The sequence below is a fragment of the Leucoraja erinacea genome, chromosome 5 (assembly GCF_028641065.1).
Source record: "Leucoraja erinacea ecotype New England chromosome 5, Leri_hhj_1, whole genome shotgun sequence".
Taxonomy (NCBI): domain Eukaryota; kingdom Metazoa; phylum Chordata; class Chondrichthyes; order Rajiformes; family Rajidae; genus Leucoraja; species Leucoraja erinaceus.
The window spans coordinates 86,265,154-86,290,482 of NC_073381.1; the positions used below are offsets into that span (position 1 = coordinate 86,265,154).

The 25,329-nt window shown below is 41.5% G+C and overlaps 1 protein-coding gene across 3 annotated transcripts in view; it reads left to right on the forward strand.

The window, feature by feature from the left end:
- LOC129697525 (serine/threonine-protein kinase ICK-like) overlaps nucleotides 1–25,329 on the forward strand; it is a 44,897-nt gene that overhangs the window by 14,609 nt on the left and 4,959 nt on the right. For 2 of the 3 annotated variants that reach the window (XM_055636175.1, XM_055636173.1), the window contains 9 exons: nucleotides 1,056–1,177; nucleotides 6,472–6,551; nucleotides 10,277–10,409; nucleotides 12,300–12,471; nucleotides 13,031–13,198; nucleotides 18,513–18,803; nucleotides 21,384–21,571; nucleotides 21,654–21,796; nucleotides 22,546–22,683. In XM_055636175.1, coding sequence (XP_055492150.1) covers nucleotides 1,056–1,177; nucleotides 6,472–6,551; nucleotides 10,277–10,409; nucleotides 12,300–12,471; nucleotides 13,031–13,198; nucleotides 18,513–18,803; nucleotides 21,384–21,571; nucleotides 21,654–21,796; nucleotides 22,546–22,683 — 1,435 coding nt within the window. The remainder of the gene's footprint in view (nucleotides 1–1,055; nucleotides 1,178–6,471; nucleotides 6,552–10,276; nucleotides 10,410–12,299; nucleotides 12,472–13,030; nucleotides 13,199–18,512; nucleotides 18,804–21,383; nucleotides 21,572–21,653; nucleotides 21,797–22,545; nucleotides 22,684–25,329) is intronic. The other variant, XM_055636176.1, reaches the window with a different exon arrangement.

Here is a 25,329-nt window from a genome sequence, read left to right on the forward strand (position 1 = left end):
ATTTCAAATGCGTGTGTGTAGGTCAATTGGCTTCTGTGAATTGTCCCTGGTGTGTAGGATCTGAAAGTGGGATAACATGACGGGTGATTGATGGTCCATATCGGCCAAAGGCCCTGTTTCCTCGCTGTGACTCTAAAACTAAAAAAACTTTTATCCTTTGAAGATTTGTCTATTCCCTCCCTCCTTCGATAGTTTTTTAATAATAAAATACATTTGATGGATATCAGGAGCTTAATTTTGGGTAGATTGCAGATCAGCTGCAACCTCGTTGAATGGTGGAATGTGGGTGATCCATTAAGTTTTGTTCTATTCGGTTCCTGTTTTGTAATTCCTCTGTCATTCTAATTTTGGTTCATACCGTATAATTGTCCGATCCAATTTCATGCTGTCGTATATTCATCCTGTCAATTCTCTTAAGAGTGATTGAATGCTATTACATGTTCTGAAAATGGATTCCTGATGCAATGAGAATACATGCTCCCTACTATGTTTCAATGTCACCGTCTAGACACTTCAAACAAAATAAGTTTGGCTCAGACTGGAGATCAATTAAAATTGGGTCTCCAAATTGTATGTCATTAATACCCACTGGTCAATTATCAAATGGAGTCTGTACAAGATTATTTTAATAGGGCTTTACCATTTAACTTGGTGGAGCTTTGTTCCTAGCCATGCCAGTTTGTTAGCTTGCTATTTGTTTCCCTTTACGACTATACCATTTCCTCAGTAAAAGGCCTGTCCTTTTTTCGTCGACTTGCCGGCACCCGTCATAGTCGCAGCAGGTCACCGAAAATGTTTACAAAATGTTGAAATTCCAGCGTGTTGCGGGGTGATGCCTATATTGTCGTGAGTAGTCATCCAATGAGTCGTACCTTTTTCTGGTCGCCACAGGATTTTCAACATTTTGAAAATTTACGGGGACCTGCTGCCACTATGACGGGTGCCGGCAAGTCGCCGAAAAAAATTGCGTAAGTGGGACAGGCCCTTAAGATGCTTTATTAAGTTGTATAGAAATTGAGCTTTTCTTTAATACAAATCTTATTGCCTCATTCCAGTCACTGAAGAAATTAAACCATGCAAATGTAATCAAGCTGAAAGAAGTTGTAAGAGAAAATGATCACCTCTATTTCGTGTTTGAATATATGAAGGAAAATCTCTATCAACTTATGAGGGACAGGTAATACAGGACTTAATCTTATCATATTTAGTCACGTGCATCTGAAATGAGCTTGTAGATCTGCTAACAGGCTTTATGTAATTGAACATGCTGGGTGTAGTGAATGATAATATTTTCTTTAAGAATGGTACTCAAACTGAATGGTAATTCCAATAATATTTTAACTGGTCAAATAGATTTTACAGTGCATTCCTTGCTTCTATTATAATGCGTATTAAGGTGTAGAAGTCAAATGTACTTTTATTTTTAAATAAAGTAGTTTCATTCTTGACTCTAACTCGATATGTAAGCATTTTTCAGATAAAATAAATCCTCAAAGTGGACTTAAGCATTTAGTTTATTTGTACATGTCAAATAAATACATTCAGCTTTATAAAAGCTCAGAATTATTTGCTCGAAGACTCATCAGTCAGAGTATGGAGTACAGAAGTTGGGAGGTCATGTTACAGTTGTACAAGATATTGGTGAGGCCACATTTAGAGCATTGCATTCAGGTTTGGTCACCATATTATAGGAAGGATGTTGTCAAGCTTGAAAGTGTTCAGAGAAGATTTACCTGTATGTTGCAAGGACTCGAGGGACTGAGCTGTAGGGAGAAGTTGAGCAGGCTTGAGCTTCATTCCTTAGTGCACAGGAGGGTGATCTCATCAAGGTATACAAAATCATGAGGGGAATAAATCGGGTAAACTCAATCTTTTGCCCAAAGTAGTGGAACTGAGAACCAGAGGACATTAGGTTGAGTGAATGGGGAGGGGGGATTTAATGGGAACCTGAGAGGTAAATCTTTTACACACAAGGTGGTGGGTGTATGGAACGAGCTGCAGAAGGGAGTTGTTGAGGCAGGTACTATTGCATCTTAAAAAAAAAATTGAACAGGTATGTGGATAGCATAGGTTTGGAGGGATATGGTCCAAAAGCAGGGACGAGTGTATATGGGGCAAGTTGAGCTCAAGGCCTGTTTCCACGCTATGCGGCTCTATTCTATTGACTACTGTTGGTGTCAATTGTGATTAACAACCAAGAATCTTTGTCTGCAGTTCTTTGTCTTGCTGGACAAAACAGCCCTAGTTTAAAATTTGATATGAAGAGCTAATTGAAGCTATAGTTGGTATTTTAGTCCTGTTATATAGTGATGTGTATTTGCAGATAGTTTAGTTGCATACTCAATTAACTCTTTATCAGGTTTATCAGAACAGAACTGACCCTGATAACTGTTTGGATAAGCTTGGAATTCCACCGTGAGTCAGATAAGTCACTTTGTTCACAAGCTTCGTGTGGGGCTGTTTGCAATTCATTTTTGTGTACTTGTGTAGCACATGGGTTTTGTCCATTGATTGTCCTCCTGAATAAAGTTGGGGGTGGGGGGGTGTGGTGGATGAAAAGTTTGTAATTCACCAACCTTGGCCACCTTGTTCACATAAGTGTGTGGACAGAGGTTAATAACTGGAGCTCATGGATTTAAGTTAACGGATGGGAGTGTTGGAAAATAGTTCGAGAAAAGAAATCTTGCCTGAAGTATAGTGGGGATCTGGAACTCTGGTCAGGTGATTCTAACCTGACCAAAGCTATATATGATCTTTCCAAAACCATTAAGAATGCCAAGTGAAACGTTGACCAGGCACCCGCCAATCATGGCATGGCAATGTGATGTCAGGCAGTATTTATAGCAACAATGCATCCCTCCCCTAACTAGCTTAATGCATTCCATGCTCTTTGAACAGAGGGTTAGTGGAATGAGGATACCTACCCCAAAAGTCTTTGGAGCATATGTCCCCATGGTCGACTTTGCAGCCATTGGATCAGTCTTCATTGGACTGAACCTGTGGCGAACAACTGACCCGGCCCTTAACCTCTCCTTCGTCCATCCTGAGGATGCCACACATTTGACAACCATAATCGTTCCAGTGCTTAAACAAAATGTCAGACTAACGTCCATTGGCTCCAAGTTGAGCATCATGAAGTGCTTTGAGGAGCTAGTCATGGCACAGGAGCCCTGATCCACTGCTATTTGCCAAATGCTGACCAGCCCCAGAGCAGATGTAATTTCCCTGGCCCGACACTCATCCCTGAAACATCTGGATAACAAGGTTCACTGCACCGGTCTCCTATTTATTGACTATAGGTCTGTATTCAGCACCAAATTCCAACCATAGTCATGGCCAAATTCCTGGTCCACGGAATCAACACCCCTCTCTGCAATTGGATTCTCAATTTCCTGATCCATAGGCTGTCAGAAAGGATAGGCATTAAAACATCCTCCATGATAATTCTGAACACCGGTAAAAGGTGTATAGTGTATAGTACAAGTTCACATTTATTGCCACATGCACATTCTTGTTTGTGAAACTCCAACGTCGGGACGGTCGAACACACTCCGCGGAGTGTCAATTTCCTACTGGAGACCGCGGCTTCAGGATGTTATAGGCCGCAGGCTGGCGGTCAGCTCTTCTCCAGTGATCCACGACAAGGGATCCCAGGCTCCGGATAGGAAGTCCACGACACGCCCTGTGCTAGAAGCTCTGCAGACCATAGCCCCATGATATCAAAGTCACCAGGCCAGCGATCGGAGCACTACTCTCTGGCGACCCCCGACAAGGGTTTGCCCCCGCTCCGCAATGAAAAAGTCCACGCCGGGTCCGCTGCTGAAGCTATGGTCCCGACTCTGGGAAAGGCTGCTCCAATCCAAGCTGTTAGGCCACGAGAGGGGAGGTAGAGAAGCGACATGGAAAAAGTCGCCCCTCCAAGAGGAAGTGACCGAAAATCGGTTTTCCCCCTTAGCCCCCCCCCCCCACATAAGACATACTGAGAGACACCGAAACAAACTAAAAAAACTAAATTTGAATTAACGAACATGCTGCTGGCAGGGCAGCCGACTCGCAATACCCCCAACCGACCAGTAGAGTATAAATTCCAGTCTTACTCCATTTACAAGTTTGCAGATGATGCCAGCTTAGTGGGCTGGAACTCTAGCAATGGCAAAATGAAGTATGGGAAGGAGATAGAGAGCTTAGTAACAAGGTGTTAAGATAACATTTCCCTCAATGTGGGTAGAGTTGCTGCCTTGCAGTGGCAGAGACCCGGTTTTGATCCTGACTATGGGTGATGTCTGTACGGAGTTTGTATGTTTTCCCTGGGAGCTCCGGTTCCCTCCCACACTCCAAAGACGTACAGGTTTGTAGGCTAATTTGACCGGTAAAAATTATAAATTGATCCTAGTGTGCTGGGATCGCTGGTTGGTGCGAACTCGGTGGGCTGATGGGCCTGTGTCTGCACTGTATCTCTAAGCTACAATTAAGCAATGTCAACAAAACAAAGGAGCGAGTAGAGGATTGACATGCTTATGCTAACTTTTTATTTTGTTTCTCTGTAGGGGCTTTTACAATCTGTCTTCATATCTGATTATTAACTGCCACTTCCTTATCAATTTCTGGACCAGCCTGTTCCAATGTATAAAATGTTCCCGATACTCGTACTAATGTGATAATCTCGACACTCAATCAAGCTGTCTGCTCTCGGACACAGTTCAACTATTCTACCCATGGGGCTTCCATCCTGCAATAACGAATTTCCAACTTTCATTTGTCAATTATGAATAGTATCTAAACACTTATAAATCCACTGGCGTACACAATTATTCGCAAATAGTTTTATCATTTGTTTGAATTACAACATATTCAGACTCCTATACAATTCTCAGCTCACTAATTTTTACATTTTTACCTTTGCTTATTCATCATTTCAATATACCTAAAACAACGAGGTCTACACACAGTTTGTTCTGTTAGCATTTAATACCAATTTTGAATTTGGCAAAAGTACTCGATTAATATTTTTTATCAATTGCTCGTGTGTTTCCTGAAGCTCTTTTACAATATGGTTAATAATTAATAACCTGTTCTGATGTGATTAAAGATTACAGAACAACGCACCATTAATTACTAATCTCGTTTTTTTTTTAAACGGCAAAAGTTTCTAGTTATGATCCATTCTTTGGTTTTGAATGTAACTTGAATTTTAATATTCCTAAATTACTATTCCTAAATCATGCTATGTCAGCAGAAAGCTTGGTGGCTAGGCTTGTAAAACCATTTCTACAGTCCATTAAAAAAAAAAGTTTATTTCAGTATCTTTAATACATGATTACAAGCAAATCACTATAAAATGCCATAATGTTCATCGAGCTGATAATGCTCTGAATGCTGTGATCACTGGAAAGAGTATTTGCAAGTAATTACATGTATAGCATGGAAAGGTTTACAAACAATATGACTTAATTATTATAATTTATGCAGTGACATTGATCATTATGTTAAAAATTGCTTTGCTGTATACAAATGATTTCTGGATGCCACCATAATTATTTGGTAATATGGGTGACAAAATACAAGGTTGTTATTTCACCTGTGCCTGTGTTTATGCTCCAATAAAATAGTCAAATTAATACCACTCTATAATCTTTCCTTTTTTTGCCAAAAATACTTTTTCAAGTATTTACCTCATGAGTATCACTGAATCTGTTTTGAAGACTTTTTACAATCAGACTGTGGCAACATAGTGTGTAACATTTTATTTTAGTCAGTTTCTTTGCCATTTGCCATTAATCATTTTTACTACCAGCAAAATCCTATGTTTTCGATGAACGTATCAAATCCTCTTTAATCATTGAATTTTCTCCTCAAAAGTAGAACTTTTCAATCTATGTATATAACTGAAAGTTCATGTTCTAGGGGAAGAATTAGGCCATTTGGCCTATCAAATCTATCTTTCCCTCTCCACCTCATTCTCCCCATAATCCCCGACACCTGTACTAATCAAGAATCTAACAATCTCCACCTTAAAAATATGTTTCCTCGTTCTAGCAACTTTATAACTGTAACCGTCTTCTCTAAGTGCGATACCCCGAAATGGAAACTCTTATTTTTAAAATAATGCCTTAAGTCATGACCTTGCATCACTTAAAGTGAAGGATTTAAAATGGTGTTTTAACCGCCTTTTCGTCTTTTTCTACCAACTTCCAAGGATTTCCATACAATTAGCTCAGGTTCTTAAGTGGTGGTTTAAAATTGCACCATTTAGTGCTAATCTGGAATTTTTTTCCTGAAGCTTGTTGCTGTCTTGAATTCTTCAACAATTTAGTTTTGCCATTAACATATCTGTGCCCTGTCAAGGCTATTTGGATAACACAATGACTCAATATTAGTAGGCATGGTTAATGTTTATAGGGCAACACTTAAGTGCAACAGAATAATAGCATCTTTTATTTGTTGATGCTTACACTAGATTTTTAATTTCAGGAACCGCCTGTTTCCCGAATCATCCATAAGAAACATCATGTATCAGATACTTCAAGGTTTGGCTTTTATCCACAAACACGGTAGGTATTCAAAATTACTTGAGGAAAATAATAATCAAGGAATTTAAGAATACTTTTCAAGCTTCGAAAACTAAAATGAATGATTTTAATGTCCATTGCTAAAATGCAATTTGTGTGATCTGGTTGTCAGTATGGCAGAGTGGAAAGAGCTTGCGTATTGATTTTTGCTCTTTGGTTATTTTTGATCTGTTTATTAATATAATTCAATCCACACTTGGAGGTTTCTATATAAGTTGTTATTTATGCAGTAACAAGGTATTGCAGATGTCGATTTGAAGAAAAAAAAGCACAGTGTTGGAGTAACTCAGCAGATCAGGCAACATCCCAGAGAGCACGGGTAGGTGTCCTTTTGGGTTAGGACCCTTCTTAAGTCTGAATCTGAAAGGAAACCTATCCATGTTCTCCGGGGATGCTGCATACACACGGAGTTACTACAGTATTTTATATATTTTTTTGTTATTTTTGCACTTCCATTAAAAATTAAGTTTTTCTGGTAATGAGGGTGGTTGTTAAAGAAACATGCCACTGGACCTTAGACGGTGAATACTTTTGCTCTGTAAAGCATGTATTTGGGAGGTAGCGCTTTTAATTAGTCTACATTTGAGCATGCTTTAAGTGTTGGAAGGGGTTGACAGCCATGCTCTCAAACAGTACTCCCTCACAAATAATCTATTCACTGAAGCTCTGTTTAAATGGAGCCTTGGTCCAAACATGGATAAAAGCAAACTTCTGTCATGTCAGATGGGCGTGTAGGCCAAATCATTGGATATTTTTAAGGTGGATATTGACTCGGGGCTCTCACTTAACTTTATTTTCCCTGTTGCCAGACGGGCAACCTAGGCAGTTTTTTAGGTTGCCAAATGACAGTTTAGGTGGTCATTTAAGACGGTTTGCATGACGCGTACGATAATGTGCTCGGGCGAAGTGCGTAGTTACCAGTCGGAATTATGCTCAATGAAGCATTCACATATCATTTCTGCTTCAAATAAAGTCACAAACTAAACATATTTACCAATCAAGACATGATGTATACCACAATGACATGTAGCAAAATTATAATACAGTATCTCAACTCTTTTTACAAATTCCAATTAATGCAATTTCTATTATTTCTTTCCACTTCCAAACAAAAATGTGGTTGGATTATTCAGCGTATGATCAACCTGTGTCAATAAATCCTGGACCATGGTAACATATATGCTTAACCATGCACACTACAGATTGATTTGATACAAGCATGTTCTCTGTGAAGGACCGAAAATTATCATGACATGGCCATAGCATGGGTCGTTATTGCTATTGGTACAGAAACACTCTTGCTTCCCACATAATTTATCAACACCAAAATATACAGGTTGCAAGGAAATATCAAAACTACATTTTATGATAATAGCTGTTAAAACCGACTATACCCATCTGACAGGTTAAACATCACACTAACTGACAAGAGATGGTCAAAGGACATAACTGCAGCAAATGTTCTTTTGGTAATATGTTTAAAAGTGTCAAAACGCCACATTACCGAACATTCAGATTTGACGTACATGTTATGAACAGCAATGAAGATACCCAGTTTGTACGCATCGGATTTAAAAAAGATTATTGATATACGCTGTTTCCATCATTCCCACTTCAGAATTAATGTAAACATTTTAACTGAAATATCTCCTGACCAAATGTGTGATGTATATGATTGACTGTAAAATACTGTACTGATACTCCATATTAAGAGCATTGATTTGCCGGTAAAATGAATTATGTAAAAGCGTGTCAACGGTAGCAGTGACAATCGAACACTGCGGTTTTAATGTTTCACGTGTTCACAATTTTATTAATCCATCTTTATGGATTAAAAACAAATAATAACATTGGGTATTAAAACACATTTGGTGGGGGGGGGGTCTGAGAAGGCAATCGGTGCGGAATGGATGGATTGAGGCTGGAGAATTAGTGCGTGTTGGTTGTAGTAGATACAATTGTGAGGGGAGAGCGCGGGGGATGTCAGTGGGGTTGAATGTGGGGGATCAGTACGGGATGGACGGGGGGGATCTGTGCAGGATGGATGGGGGGGGGGAAACAGTGCAGGGTGGATGGGGGGGGGGGGTCAGTACAGGATGAATGGGGGGTGATCAGTACAGGATGAATGGGGTAGACAAAAATGCTGGAGAAACTCAGCGGGTGAGGCAGCATCTATGGAGCGAAGGAAATAGGCTCTTCAGACTGATTTCCCCCCCCATTCTTATTGAATGAGGGGGAATCAGTACAGGATGAATGCAGAGGTCAGTACAGTGTGGATTGGAGGGTCTGTGCAGGATGAATGGGGGGATCACTACAGGATGGATGGGGGATCGGTGCGGGATGGATGGGTGGGAGCAGTGCAGGATGAATGGGAGGTGGCAGGAGAATCAATGTGAGGTGGATAGGGAGATCAGTGCAGGATGAATAGATGGGAGGGGGGTAAATGGGGAGGGGAGCACAGGGGATGTCAGTGAGGACTGAATAGAGGCGGGAATAGGGATCAGTGTGTGGTTGAGAGGAGGGGTCCCAGGATAAAGGGGGGGGGGGGAGAGAGAGAGAGACAGACAGACGGGGAGAGAGACCGGGGGGGGGGGGGGGGGGGGGAGGAAGGAAGGTCAGCGCTCCTCAGACAACACCGGCATCATTGCCCCGCTGCCTTGGCCACCTCTGTCCACCACCAGCCACCGTCAAAGGGGGGGGGGAGGCAGTTGGGATCTCCTCGCCACCGCCTCCCCTCCTCCAGCCACCAGCAAGGTGCGGGGCCGAGCGGTGTAGACGCTTCAGACGGCAGAAGGTGGCATCCTGTTCTCCCACTCGCTCGCTCCTCCCGGCCTCTGCGTGGGGCAGGGGTTGTTTTGAAAGCGCCGCTGTCGGAGTGGCAAGCAGCGGCCGCTGTCATGGCGGGCGGGGTGCGGGAGGAGGAACCACTGTCGCTGCTGCTGTGCGGGGCCCGTCATTCGCTCCGATTCTCCGTCACCCCGCACCTAGTATCCTTGACCCGCACTACAGCTGTTGCCGCCGTCGACACGAAATGTCACGTTCCTTTTCTCCAGAGATGCTGCCTGACCCGCTGAGCCAGTTTTTTATGTCTACGGTATAAACCAGCATCTGCAGTGCCAAGCCGGGCAAAATGACTTAGCACTTAGGTTGCCCGGCGGCACTTTAGGTGGTCATTGGCACCCGGGCAATTTCGAGCCCTGCAGATTCATGGTTAGTAACGGTGTCGGGGGTTATGGGGAGAAGGCCGGAGAATGTCTTTGGTGGGCAAGCCACGCCTATGAGGCTTATTGGAGGGCTTGTCCCCGCTCACCGGGAAATATGTTTAAACTTACAAAATATTGCCATTGTATTTGTCGCTTCATGTTTGTCAAGTCCAAAAATATTAAATAGAAATTTATACAAAACACAGAAGAAATTCTTATGTGGTTAATTTAGATTTAGATTCATTGAATCTAACGTGGTTAATATAATTTGAATAACTTGCCAAAATGAAAATTCTGTTCACTGTTCGTCTTGCTGAACACGATTATCAGATCGTGCATCATGTTCCCATGTGCTGTTGGATGTCACGTTAAGCAGTTAGATGCAACTGTATGAAAAGTAGAGTAGTGATTGTAACATTGATTATTATGGTAAAGGAAGAAGCTGTATTATTGCAGGATATTATTTTATCTATTGCTTTTTTGATTTGCACATTTCTCATCCAGGATTCTTTCATCGTGACATGAAACCAGAGAACCTCCTTTGTATGGGGCCCGAACTTGTAAAAATAGCAGATTTTGGCCTGGCTCGTGAAATTCGATCTCGCCCCCCATACACTGATTACGTATCTACAAGATGGTAAGAATGATTTGTTATTTACTCAGTTAATACAAGAACGCCCCTTCGTTTCAGCTTGCTATTTACAACATGAGGGTGGCTTTATATGGCCCGATATCATGCCAAAGACGGCTGTGAGTTGTGCACCATATGGACTATAAATATTTGAATTTTACATCTGTACATGACATCCTGTCATCTGGCACACTATTTGTAAGTGTACTATTTTTAAACTGAGGGAGTTAGTGTATGAACATCATGTGAGTTGATTCTTGCCGGAACGAGTAAAAGCTTAATTCTCAGGGTTGCAGTTCCTTGATCTATTTGGTTTACGAGAAAATGTTTTATCGTATTAAAATGTAAAAGCTTATAAAAACGCTAAACATGAATACATGTACAGTCAAAAGTGGAGGGGATTAGCCTAACAAATACTAGAATATTACTTTTGGAAACCTAGTTTATGAAAAGTAGATAGAATAATTCTAACCACACAATTTGATGCCTCCACTCCCCAGCCCCTTGGCCTATTACTCCCTGTGAACAGATCATATTGTTCTGAAGATATTATTTTGGGGTCTCGAGGAACTGCAGATACTTGAATCTTGAGCAAAACACAAGTGCTGGAACTCGGCAGGTCAAGCAGCATCTGTGGAGGGAATGGATAGGTGACAGTTCGGGTCGAACCCTCCTTCATACTCCTTTGTTATATTGTCTCTTCATTTGTTTTACTTGACTTCTCCAAAGTCTGAAGCAGGGTCCCGACCCAAAGCATCACCTATCCATTCCTTCCATAGTTGCTGCCTGACCCTGTTGTGTTACTCCAGCACTTTCCATTTTGCTATTAATTTAACGTGATGACATCTGTTTTAATTTTTGTATATTAGCAGGTTCAAGGATCATAAGAAAATAAAGAGGAGTAAGCCATTTTGCCTCTTAAGTTGCCTCTACCCTTCAATAAATCATAGTTCTGATTTTTGTCCTTGGCACTACTCCCTAACCCTCAACTCGAGTGGCGCAGAGGTAGAGTTGCTGCCTTACAGCACCAGAGACCTGGGTTTGATTTTGATTACGGGTGCTGTTTGTATGGAATTTGTATTTTCTCATCATGACCTTTATGGGTTTTCTCCGGAATATCTGGTCTTCCCACACTGCAAAGACGTACATGCTTGTAGGTTAATGCATTTCAGTTAAAATTGTCCCGCGTGTGTGTAGGAGAGCTTTATGTGCGGGAATGGCTGCTCGCTGCTGACTTGGTGGGCCGAAGGGCTTGTTTTTGTGCTGTATCTCTAAACTAATGACTCCACATCAGACCAGAAATCTGTCTGTCCTCAATAAATTTAATAATATGCCTTCAATAGCCAATAATGAAAAGATTTGTGGCACATGCAGAAAAGAAATACCACCTTGTTTTCCCCTAATTCTAGTTTCCTCGTGACGATGTTTCTATGCCACACTTTATTTGATAAAATTCCTGGAATATTTATCTGTATTATTTTAAACAGATTATTTTTGAAGTATTGTGGCTGTAAAAATATAAAGTTGCTCATTAAGTCACATGCTATATAGTTGAAGATCCTCAAGGGTAAATCCAAGTTAGAAGGATTCACTATTTTCTGTGTTGCCTGTCTTGTAAATAAGCGGATCGTGATTAATCATCAGTCTGAAGAAGGGCCTTGATCCGAAACATCACCATTCCTTCTCTCCAGAGATGATGCCTGTCCCGCTGAGTTACTCCAGCATTTTGTGTCTACCCTCATGGATAATTAACTTGGTTAACCAGTAGATGGAGCTCCTCCACTGCATTCGGGGCGAAGCCAAACAATTAGTTAGTTTGGTTTTCTTTTAAGAAGCAACTCTTGTTGATTATTCCAATACATTGCATCTTTCACTAAACTCTACTGTTTGTTACAGGTACAGAGCCCCTGAAGTTCTCCTTCGATCAACAAATTATAGTTCTCCTATTGACATGTGGGCTGTTGGTTGTATAATGTCAGAGCTCTACACATTAAGACCCCTTTTTCCTGGGTCTAGTGAAATAGATGAGATTTTCAAAATTTGCCAAGTTTTAGGAACACCCAAAAAGGTATGGAAAATCAAAATGACGGGAGGTATATATTTTTGCGAGACTGACGGTGCATTGATACACAGCATTGCTATTGATACGGAGATAAAGATATAAGAATATCATTGGATTTCAGAAGCCTCAATTAATTGGTAGTTTGGGCAACAAGGGAAGAGTTGTAACTATGTACAGTGGCATAATTTAAATGTAATAGCCCCTTGAACAGTTCTGTAAATATGACGTGCATCTTTTTGACCCTTCGTTAAGTAGCATATTTTTAAATTAAAAGGGCGCATTGGAAAAGTTGCTGTCTCGGTGTCAGAGACCTGGGTTCATTCCTGACTACAGGTGCTGTTCTTACGGTGTTTGAACATTCTCCCTGGGTTTACTTGCGTTTTCTCTGGGTATTCCGGTCTCCTCCCGCGTTCCAATGATGTGTGGGTTTGTAGGTTAATTGACATCGGTAAATTGTCCCTAGTGTTTTGAATAGTGTTAGTGCAAGGGGTGGTCGCTGGTCGGTGTGGGCTGAAGAGCCTGTTTCTGTCTGTCTAATGTCTAAACTTTATAATTGACATCTTAGAACAATTGGTCCGAAGGCTATCAGCTTGCAGCCACCATGAACTTCCGCTGGCCACAGTGTGTACCAAATAACCTCAAGACTCTGATTCCCAATGCAAGTGGTGAAGCTATTCAACTCATGAGAGACATGCTACAGTGGGACCCCAAGAAACGTCCAACCCCAATCCAAGTATGTTTTACAACTAACTAGAATGGATTGTACTGCTTGTTGCTATAAAAGTAGCAGAATACACAATTAAATGGAATTGTAGCTGCCTACAATGGTCATCTTATGATCTTTGAAAGGGTTATCTAATTTATTTAATCTGCCATGTGAGAGGGAGAAGGTGATGTCGGTATTGCAACTGGGCAAAGGGGACGACAGAGGCATAAGGGATGTCAAATGGCCTAATTCTATTCCCTATGACCTTATCTAGTTTAATAAAATTGGAAATGTGTGTCATGCTTGGGTATGTGGGAGAGTCTAGGACCAGAGGGGTTTGATAGGCAGATGGTTGGACAAAGGCTGGAGATGAAAAGACGAAGGGTGTAAGATAAGGGTGGAAAGGGTGCGAATTATGAAGCCGGAGCAAGGAATATAGATGGTAGGGGTGAAATGGGTACAAGACCAGATGGGGCCAAGAGAAGGGGGAGGGGAAAATGAAAGCAGGATGGATTATTTGCAGGTTAGTTACCTTTGATTGGGGAATTCAATGTTCATATCATCATATCATTAAGCAACCCAAGTGGAATAGCTCCTAAAGTCAAGCCCTCTGGTTCTGGCAACATCCTCGTTAATCCTCTCTGCTCTCTTTCATAGATACAGTGCCCTCCATGTTTGGGACAAAGACCCATCATTTATTTATTTGCCTCTGTACTCCACAATTTGAGATTTGTAATAGAAAAAAAAAATCACATGTGGTTAAAGTGCACATTGTCAGATTTTATTAAAGGGTCTTTTTATACATTTTGGTTTCACCATGTAGAAATTACAGCTGTGTTTATACATAGTCCCCCCCATTTCAGGGCACCATAATGTTTGGGACACATGGCTTCACAGGTGTTTAATTGCCTCCTTAATGCAGGTATATGAGAGTTCTCAGCGCCTAGTCTTTCCTCCATCTTTACATCACCTTTGGAAACTTTTATTGCTGTTTATCAACATGAGGACCAAAGTTGTGCCAATGAAAGTCAAAGAAGGCATATGAGACTGAGAAACAAGAATAAAACTGTTAGAGACATCAGCCAAACCTGAGGCTTACCAAAATCAACTGTTTGGAACATCCTTAAGAAGAAAGTGAGCACTGATGAGCTTACTAATTGCAAAGGGACTGGCAGGCCAAGGAAGACCTCCACAGAAGAATTCACTATATTAAAGAAAAATCCCCAAACTCCTGACTGACAGATCAGAAACACTCTTCAAGAGTCAGGTGTGGATTTGTCAATGACCACTGTCCGCAGAAGACTTCATGAACAGAAATACAGAGGCTACACTGAAAGATGCAAACCACTGGTTAGCCGCAAAAATAGGATGGCCAGGTTACAGTTTGCCAAGAAGTACTTAAAGAGCAATCACAGTTCTGGAAAAAGATCTTGTGGGCAGATGAGACGAAGATTAACATATATCAGAGTGATGGCAAGAGCAATGTATGGAGGAGAGAAGGAATTGCCCAAGATCCAAAGCATACCATCTCATCTGTGAAACACGGTGATGGGGGTGTTGTGGCCTAGGCATGTATGGCTGGTGAAGGTACTGGCTCACTTATCTTCATTGATGATACAACTGCTGATGGCAGTAGCATAATGAATTCTGAAATGTATAGACACATCCCATCCGCTCAAGTTCAAACAAATGCCTCAAACCTCATTGGCCGGCGGTTCATTCTACAGCAAGACAATGATCCCAAACCTACTGCTAAAGCAACAAAGTAGCTTTTTCAAAGCTTAAAAATGGTCAATTCTTGATTGGCCAAGTCAATCACCTGATCTGAACCCAATTGAGCATACCTTTTATATGCTGAAGAGAAAACTGAAGGGGACTAGCCCCCAAAACAAGCATAAGCTAAAGATGGCTGCAATACAGGCCTGGCAGAGCATCACCAGAGAAGACACCCAGCAACTGGTGATGTCCATGAATCGTAGACTTCACCCAGTCATTGTGTGCAAAGGATATGCAACAAACTACTAAACATGACTACTTTCATTTACATGACATTGCTGTGTCCCAAACATTATGGTGCCCTGAAATGGGGGGGACTATGTATAAACACTGCTGTAATTTCTACATGGTGAAACAAAAATGTATAAAAATGGCTTTTATTGAAATCTGACAATGTGCACTTTAACCACATGTGATTAAATATTACAAATCTCAAATTGTGCATTAGAGGCAAATAATTAAATAAAGGGTCTTTGTCCCAAATATTATGGAAGACACTGTACCTAGACAATAGGTGCTGGAGTAGTTCATTTGGCCCTTCGAGCCAGCACCGCCATTCATTGTGATCATGGTTGATCATCCACAATCAGTACCCCGTTCCTGCCTTCTCCCCATATCCCCTGACTCCGCTAGCCCTAAAAGCTCTATCTAACTCTCTCTTAATTGCATCCAGTGAATTGACCTCCACCGTCTTCTGAGGCAGAGAATTCCACAAATTCACAACTCCCTGTGTGAAAGGGTTTTTCCTCATCTCGGGTCTAAATGGCCTACCCCTTATTCTTAAACTGTGGCCCCTGGTTCTGGACTCACCCAAGATCGGGAACATTTCCTGCATCTAGTGTGTCCAATCCCTTATTTTATATGTTTCTATAAGATATCCTCTCATCCTTCTAAATTCCAATAAATCCAAGCCCAGTCGTTCGATTCTTTCGTCGTATGACAGTCCCGCCATCCTGGGAATTAACCTTGTGAACCTACGCTGCACTCCCTCAATGGCAAGAATGTCCTTCCTCAAATTAGGAGACAAACTGCACACAATACTCCAGGTGTGGCCTCACCAGCGCCCTGCACAACTGCAGAAGGACCTCTTTGCTCCAACACATCCTCTCGTTATGAAGGCCAACATACCATTAGTTTCTTCACTGCCTGCTGTACCTGCATGCTTTCTTTCAGTGACTGATGTACCCAGGTCTTGTTGCACTTCCCCTTTTCCTAATCTGACACCATTCAGATAATAACCTGCCTCCTTGTTCTTGCTACCAAAGTGGATAACCTCACATCTATCCACACCTGCCATGCATCTGTCCAATCACCCAACCACTCCAAGTCGCCCTGCTTCCTCATAGCACTCTCTTCACAGTTCACACTGCCACCTAGCTTTGTGTCATCTGCAAATTTGCTAATGTTACTTTTAATTGCTTTATCTAAATCATTAATGTATATTGTAAATAGCTGTGGTCCCAGCACCGAGCCTTGTGGCACCCCACTAGTCACTACCTGCCTTTCTGAAAGGGGCCTGTTAATCCCTACTCTTTGTTTCCTGTCTGCCACACAATTTTCTATCCATGTCAATACCCTACCCCCAATACCATGTGCTCTAATTTTGCCCACTAATCTTCTGTGTGGAACCTTATCAAAGGCTTTCTGAAAGTCCAGGTGCACTACACCCACTGGCTCTCCATTGTCCATTTTACTTGTTACGTCCTCAACAAATTCCAGAAGATTTGTCAAGCATGATTTCCCCTTTATGAATCCATGCTGCCTCGGACTGATCCTGTTACTGCTATCCAAATGTGCCATTGTTACTTCTTTAATAATCGACTCCAGCATCTTCGCCGCCACTAATGTCATGCGAACTGGTCTATAATTCCCTGCTTTCTCTCTCCCTCCTTTCTTGAAAAATGGGACAACTTAATGTACACAGTGAAATGGCACCTCACCCAACATTCTTAAGGGGTTGGACAGGCTAGATGCAGGAAGATTGTTCCCGATGTTGGGGAAGTCCAGGACAAGGGGTCACAGCTTAAGGATAAGGGGGAAATCCTTTAAAACCGAGATGAGGAGAACTTTTTTCACACAGAGTGGTGAATCTCTGGAACTCTCTGCCACAGAGGGTAGTTGAGGCCAGTTCATTGGCTATATTTAAGAGTTAGATGTGGCCCTTGTGGCCAAGGGGATCAGAGGGTATGGAGAGAAGGCAGGTACGGGATACTGAGTTGGATGATCAGCCATGATCATATTGAATGGCGGTGCAGGCTCGAAGGGCCGAATGGCCTACTCCTGCACCTAATTTCTATGTTTCTATCTTGTACAAATGAGGATTGAGGATGTGCTGGTCTTGGTTTACAAGAGGAGATTTTCCTTTAATATGATTATCGCTAACCTTTATGAACGTGGGAAGTGGACATCAAGACGACGGTCAAATACAAACATATCCTTATGCTCTGCAATTCCGATTGTGTAGTAGAAGAGGGAATTCTCAACACCCAGACAGCAGAATCTCTGGCATCACTCTTTGATTAGCTCAGATTAGTTTATACCATCAGGGGCGCCGAACGATTGGCAGCCCCGCCAACAGCCTGTCTGTTTTTTCATCTTTTTTTATTTTTAGTGCGTTTTAAAATTTTTTGTAAATGTTCTCCGGTTTGTTTTATGTGGGGGAGGGGGTCGGAGAAAACTTTTTTTCAGTTTCTTACCTTGCTGGAGATGCGATTACTTACCGGATCATGTCTAAGGTCGCTCTGCAGCCTACCGTCGATGGAGCTGGAGGCCTCCTCGGACTGATCTTGAGCACCGACAGGAAGGCTCTGCAGAGGGTAGTGAGGGGAGCAGAGAAGATCATTGGCGTCTCCCTACCCTCGGTACAGGAACTGTTCCAGAGCCGCTGTCTGAAAAAAGCTCAGAGAATTGCTAAGGACAAACTGCACCCCCTCCACATACACCTGGATCTCCTGCCATCAGGCAAGAGATATTGCAGCATCAAAGCCCGGACTACAAGACTGCTAAACAGCTCCCTGCCACAGGCTGTGAGGCTGCTAAACTGTACTCAGTCACCTGATTCTGCGGCTGGCACTGGCCACTTTAATAACTGGCACTGGCCACTTTAATAACTGGCACTGGCCACTCAAATCAGCTACCCCGGACATTTTTATGATTGGTTTTACAGTATTTTAACGTTGTTGTTTTACCTGCTTCTAACTATTTATACTGTTCCATCAGGGACTGGATTGTTTTTAGTGTTATTATGTGTGAAATGTTTTAAATTTCATGTGCGATGCTCCGGTATTCCCTGGGGAAACGTCTTTTCATTTTGCACTGTACAACTGTTGCTTGCAAGATGACAATAAAGTTTGATTGATTGAGAGGGAACGGGAGGGAATGCAGGAGTTACTTGGGATTGGAGAAATCAGTATTAATACCGCTGGGTTGTATGCTGCCCTAGCGAAATATGTGGTTTCTCCAGAAGTGCTGTCTGACCCGCTGAATTACTCACGCATTTTGTGATCATATTGAATGGCGGTGCAGGCTCCATTTCAGAATGACTGGTTTCTCATTTTTTTTATAGGCACTACGATATCCTTATTTCCATGTTGGTCAAGCTTTGGGAACTCCTCAGCAAGTGCAAGAGCAAGGAAAACAGCAAAGAGAAATGCAGTGCAAACATCCAGTTAATCAGTTAAAGCCTCAACCCCAATCCACGCTTGAACCTCATCCACCCTCAAGGTCACTACAACAAATCACACCCTCTCAGAATCAAACTGATTTGGCAATGGGCTCACATGAAAGAGGAAGCAGCAGTGAACAAGAAAAACAACATCAAAATAACCTGCCTTCATTAAATATCAAAGTGTGTAAAGTAAGGTTCTTGCATTTAATGTTGAGTATTGATAGTGACAATATTCTTTAATGTCATACATTTATCTGTGTTGCTACAAGGTGCTAAATGTAGAGTTGGGTTTAATTTCTTATTATGGCTGTGTTAATGCATAAAGTTTCATATACTTTGTAATAATCTCATTAAGTAGCACTCGCTGTGAGTCATGGGATTGTGAAATTGCCCCTTGCCTTATTGCGTTTTAGTTTGATATACTAGTCCAAGTGGGACCCGCTGGGTCCCTGTCAGACGGGACGCCTGGTCCCCCAGCGCAATATTCCACCACTCACCCATAGCCCCCATGGGAGGCCTGGTCCCCCAACGCAACCCGTTCCCTAATGTAAGATTCTACCACTCCCCTGCCTCCCCCAGAATTGGACTTAAAAAAAAAATTCCAATTGCACTTCCCCGTCTCCCGCAGCACTTCCAATTCCACTTCCCCTGGCCCCACCCCCTCCTGTGCTGGCAGGAGCAGGAGTAAGTGTTTTATGATGGCACCATTGTTGCAAATGTTGGGTGGAGGACTGACATTACATTCAGGTGAAAACTTGGTGGAAGCGCAGTGTTCCTGGGTTGCAACTTTGTATGGATGCTTGCTGCATGCTGGGGCAGCAAGGATTTAACAGAAAACTTTTAAAAGTTGGCTTTTTTAAACCTTTAAATATCAATAACGTGAAATATAACATCAAATCTGAAGGGAACTTGACAAGGACGACGGGAAAAAGCTGAGTAACGTTGTGCAAAACTTTTAGCGCTACCGTTTTGGCGTAGATATACACACACACACACACACACACACACACACACACACACACACACACACACACACACACACACACACACACAAAGAGAGAAACAAGATGAGACTTAATAATATGTATAGATGTACTGTGATGATGGTACTTTATAAAATAAACGTTCATGATATGTCATGGATAGTTAACAAGGAATTGGCTTGGTGAACTTTTGAGCCCATTTTCTAGCTTAAATTGTAATTTAAAGTTCTAATTTCACGTAATTAAACTAAAATTAACCAAATGTAATTACAAATGAATAGAATCAATAATGTTTACCTTTTTGTTTGGGGCACAATTTTCTGGAAATGATTTAACTTTTCATATAGCTCTGATTGCTGCTTGTGTTGCAGAACTAGTACGCTGGGTGTTGCTATGTCCAGTTTATAACTTCCTTTCAACATTTGAACAATATTCTGACATCATGCTCTGCTGTTAAGTCCAGGGTCATTTGCCAAGTTGCAGGGGTTGGATACACTTCTCATCTGTAGAAACGAGGAACTGCAGATGCTGGTTTACAAAAAAAGGACACAATGCTGGAGTAACTTAGTGGGTCAGGCACCATATCTGGGGAACATGGATGGGTGATGTTTCGGGTAGGGATCCTCCTTCAGAGTCTGAAGGGTTTCAACCTGAAATGTCACCTTTCTATGTTCTCCAGAGATGCTGCCTGAACCGCTGATTTATTCCAACATTTTGTGTTTACACTTCGTGGTTGCTCTTTGCACTATCTGGAAAAACATAGTGTGACTCTTCATGTGAGTGGTGTTCCTGACCTTCATTTTCAATGTTTTTGTATGGTTTTTATTTTTTCCAACATATTTTCTTTAAATTACCAGAATTCATGTGCTTTTAAACTTAAATTAAAATTATGAAATTGTAAAATTTGCGTTGAATATTCCTAAATGCTTCTGGTCACAGACATTAAGCAGGCGTGGTGTCAGGAGATCATGTGATCCCTGTGTGTGTGGGGTTTTTAATGTTCTCCACCCTTGATCTGCACATCACTTATCGCACCATTCCGTAGCAAATTCAACATTCAATTGATGCATGGCAGGCTACACTTGGTAGTAATCATATTCAGATTTAATAAATCTGATTTAGACATTTTGAATATAGATGAAGTTGGATCTACAGTTGTTGCAACAGTCCAGTTAATATTGATATCTGTTTGGACCATGTGATTTTTATAGTTAAATAATCAAATGTTTGGCAATAATCCCAGGCATAATGGCTTCATTTTGTGTGCATCTTCATCAATGCAATATTCAATCAGAACTGCAATCTAGCTTTGGCCCAGGTTGTTGTACTCTTGTCTCCTGGATGGTGCCCAAGTCCAAAACCTTCAGCCGTTATACAAGCTGTTTAGTTTGGAGGTACAGCACGGAAACAGCCTCTTGGGCCCACCAAGTTCAGCGATCCCTGCGCACTAACACAATTTACAATTTCACCAAGCCAATTAGTCTACAAACCTGTATGTCTTTGGAGTGTGGGTGGAAACCGGAGCACCTGGAGAAAACCCACGCATGTCATTGGGAGAACGTGCAAACTCTGTACAGACAACACCTGTAGTCAGGATCGAACCCGGGTCTCTGGCACTAAGACGGCAACATACGGCTGTGCCATCTGTTACATATTTTGGTAGTATTTACTTAAACGAATACCAATGAAACACTCCAAATATTGCAGTTGTGCTTTTAATTTTGTTTCAATGCTCTTTTAATGCATCTTAACGTGTTAATGTTATATTTTGTGTTTGTAATCATAGAAAGCAATCAAGATGGACGATAATATTTGTAATAGCACCAAGCCAAAAGGCAGTGCTCGACGATGGAGCCATACTATTTTGAAAGACTTTAACAACTGGAATGATTCTGGAGATTTGGCATTTGGTTCTTCAACTAAAAATGCAAATTTAAATGATAAAAAAAGACAAAGCCAAGAATCACAGTTTAAGTAAGCAGACTGCCATTATGTGCCGTTTAGTGCATTTTTTCTTTAAAGTTATGAATTATTTGATGAACCTTATTCTTTGCAGAATGGAAAGTCTTTTAGACTTGACTTCTTCAAATAGTAATTCGAGCAGTAAAAATATGCCAACAGATAATATGACTACAGATACTTCGTCCAGAGCTTCTTCAGCCAAATATCACTACCTGAAACAATCAAGGTATCTGCCAGGTTCGTAATAAATGAAATCTATAACATTTTTTACATTAGTGTGAAATGATTAATTAACTAGAGGAAGTATATAATGTCTCTTTGAAATTGAACTAATTTGCTTAGATTTAATGAGCAGCTGTTACTTTAAGTCTTATGAGCTAACAGAGAAAGTATATTTGTCTTTCACAGGCTATCTCCAGTTGCTCTGATTAATTTTAATATAACTACCCGAATCAAATTGTAACTGCCCTTAAATATGTGTCCTGTATTCTTTGACCTTAAGCCCCAAGCTTGATATTATCTTGTCATTTTTTTTATTTTAATCTCCTATTAAGCTGTTCCATGTCACAAGCCTTAGTTACTAATGTTAAGAAAAGACTAGGTTGTCATGTTTGATACACATGAATTAGATAAAAATCTAGACTTGTTACTGGGGGTTGGAATTAATTGGAAAGATAATTCACTATAATGTTAAGCATCATCCAATGCACACAGCATGAACAGCTTTTTTAATGTACCATATAGAGAGGTTAATAGTTTTTTGGTTTCAGGGATGTGGAGAGAGTAGATGAAATGGTTATTGACTATAATCTGTTATGTGACAGATGCACTGTGTATGCATTGAGGGCTGTAATTATTGCAGATCCACTATATATATAGTTCATTAACAGAGAACAAGTTACTTTTATTTTCAGGGTCATTAAAACAAATGTTGAAACTGACAGGTAATTGAAAGCAGATGACTATTACTCTTTTTCATTTTGCAGGAATTAATGCCAAGAAAACCCCATTAGCCAATCTAGGAAAAGATTTCAATGTTCACAATCTCTGGGCCAACTCTAACCTTTCTAGTAAACCTTTAGGAATCATTGGAGGAGCACTCCCCCTCAATTGCACCAATGCAGGTGAGGTGACACATGTCTTACTGTCTTCATGTTTCGTAGGTATCTTTACTTCTGTTTCCTGATTTTACTTCAGCTGAGGCTCTTTAATCTTTGCAAGACTACAGGAGATAGGATCAGAACTAGGCCACTCGGCCCATCAAATCTGCTCTGCCATTTGATTATGGCTGATTTATTATTCCCTCTCAACCTTATTCTCCTGCCTACTCCTGGTAACCTTTGGACACCCTTTTATGCCCCTGTCCCACTTAGGAAACCTGAACAGAAACCTCTGGAGACTTTGCACCTCACCCAAGGTTTCCGTGCGGTTCCCGGAGGTTTTTGTCAGTCTCCCTATCTGCTTCCACTACCTGCAACCTCATGGACCCGCACGGAAACCTTGGGTGGGGCGCAAAGTCTCCAGAGGTTTCCGTTCAGGTTTCCTAAGTGGGACCTGCATTACTAATCAGGAGCATGAATTGAAATGAGATTTTCTCCCATGTTTTATTATCCATATAACAATACTACCTATGGAAACCTTGAATGTATAAACTGTCAATCTGTGGAAGAATGTGCTGGCATTCCTTGGAGTCCAGAGGAGGTTTACGAGAACGATCCCAGGAATGATTAGGTTAACGTATGATAAGCATTTGAAAGACAGGGGCTGTACTCGCTGGAGTTTAAAAGGATGATGGATCTAATTGAAACTTACCAAATAGTGAAAGGCCTGGATAGAGTGAATGGTGAGAGGATGTTTCCACAAGTGGGAGAGTCTAGGACCAGTGGCCATAGCCTCAGGCTAAAAGGACGTACCTTTGCAAAGGTGATAAGAAGGAATTTCTTTAGTCACAGGGTGGTGAATCTGTGGAATTAATTGTCGCAGGCGGCTGTGGAGCCCAAGTCAACGGGTATTTTTAAGGTGCAGTTTGACAGATTCTTGATGAGTAAGGGGGTCTGTCAGGGGTTATGGGAAGAAGGCAGGAGAATGGATCAGCCACGATTGAATAGCGGAGTAGATGATAGGCTGAATGGCCTTATTCTGTTCCGAGAAATTACGAACATCACAAGGGCCTCGGGTGTTAGTAATTCATGTAACAAAGTGTCTAAATGATTATAGTGAATATACCAAATCATCTGTGTCTTGTACTTTCTGTTTTTTCGGATTGGGTATGACCCTAAGAAAATGAGAGCCAAATTCAGCGGTGTCCTACTATGATGCAAGTCCTAGTCATGCAGCATGGAAACGGGCTCGATGGCCCAACTTGCCCACACCGACCAACATGTCCCATCTACACTAGACCCACCTTCCTGTATATGGCCCATATCCCTCTAAACCTGTCCTATCCATGTATCCATTTAATTTTTTTCTTAAAACGTTGTGATAGTCCCTGTCCCTTAACTACCTCCCCTAGCAGCTCATCCCATGCATCCACCACCCTTTGTGTGAAAATCATTCTACAGTCACTCTTGGAAATGAATATATGCTCAGTGTTTGGGCAGTGGGAAATGGCCTTAAGAGTTTCCAGAGACTTCATGAGAGGTAGGACTAAGCTTGACATTTGTATCCTAAATGTGCAAGGGACTTGTTAATAACATGGGAGTCCGTGGAATTAAAATGAAACATGTTTGTCACTGAGCCAATTGGGCATTTATAAACTGAAGGGTGACAGCAGTGGATGAACATGTTTAAGACTTGGTCTTATTGGAGTCCATTTAGGATTTGTTCTTCTTTTTATCCTTGCAAAGATAACTACACATGAATGTATTCTTATAAACATAGAAAATAGGTGCAGGAGTAGGCCATTCGGCCCTTCGAGCCTGCACCGCCATTCAATATGATCATGGCTGATCATCCAACTCAGTATCCTGTACCTGCCTTCTCTCCATACCCCCTGATCCCTTTAGCCACACGGGCCACATCTAACTCCCTCTTAAATATAGCCAATGAACTGGCCTCAACTACCTTCTGTGGTAGAGAATTCCACAGATTCACCACTCTCTGTGTGTAAAAAATGATTTTCTCATCTCGGTCCTAAAAGACTTCCCCCTTATCCTTAAACTGTGAACTCTTGTTCTGGACTTCCCCAACATCGGGAATAATCTTCCTGTATCTAGCCTGTCCAACCCCTGAAGAATTTTGTAAGTTTCTATAAGATCCCCCCTCAATCTTCTAAATTCTAGCGAGTACAAGTCGAGTCTATCCAGTCTTTCTTCATATGAAAGTCCTACCATCCCAGTCTGGTGAACCTCTGTACTCCCTCTATGGCAAGAATGTCTTGCTTCGGATTAGTAGACCAAAACTGTACGCAATACTCCAGGTGTGGTCTCACTTGGCAACTTGGCAAAGTAATGTACAGTGAGGGAAGTTGCTGGCTTTAGCATGGTGAAATGGACAAACATAATAGTTCAGTGCAAATAAGTGTGATATATACCTCTAAACCTGTCCTATCCATGTACCTGGTTTTAGTCGTATTCATAACATTACGACTAAGATAGAAAAACACTACATCACAAAAAAGATATGACCTTGGTGTGCATGTACATAAATCTTCATCTGAAGCTATCCCTGCTGAGAGTGCAAGGCGAGATGATAAAATGTGCTTTTAAAAAAAAAAAACGAAGCATGGATTACATATTTTTAACTGAAGGGAAAGGACATAAAATAAAGGT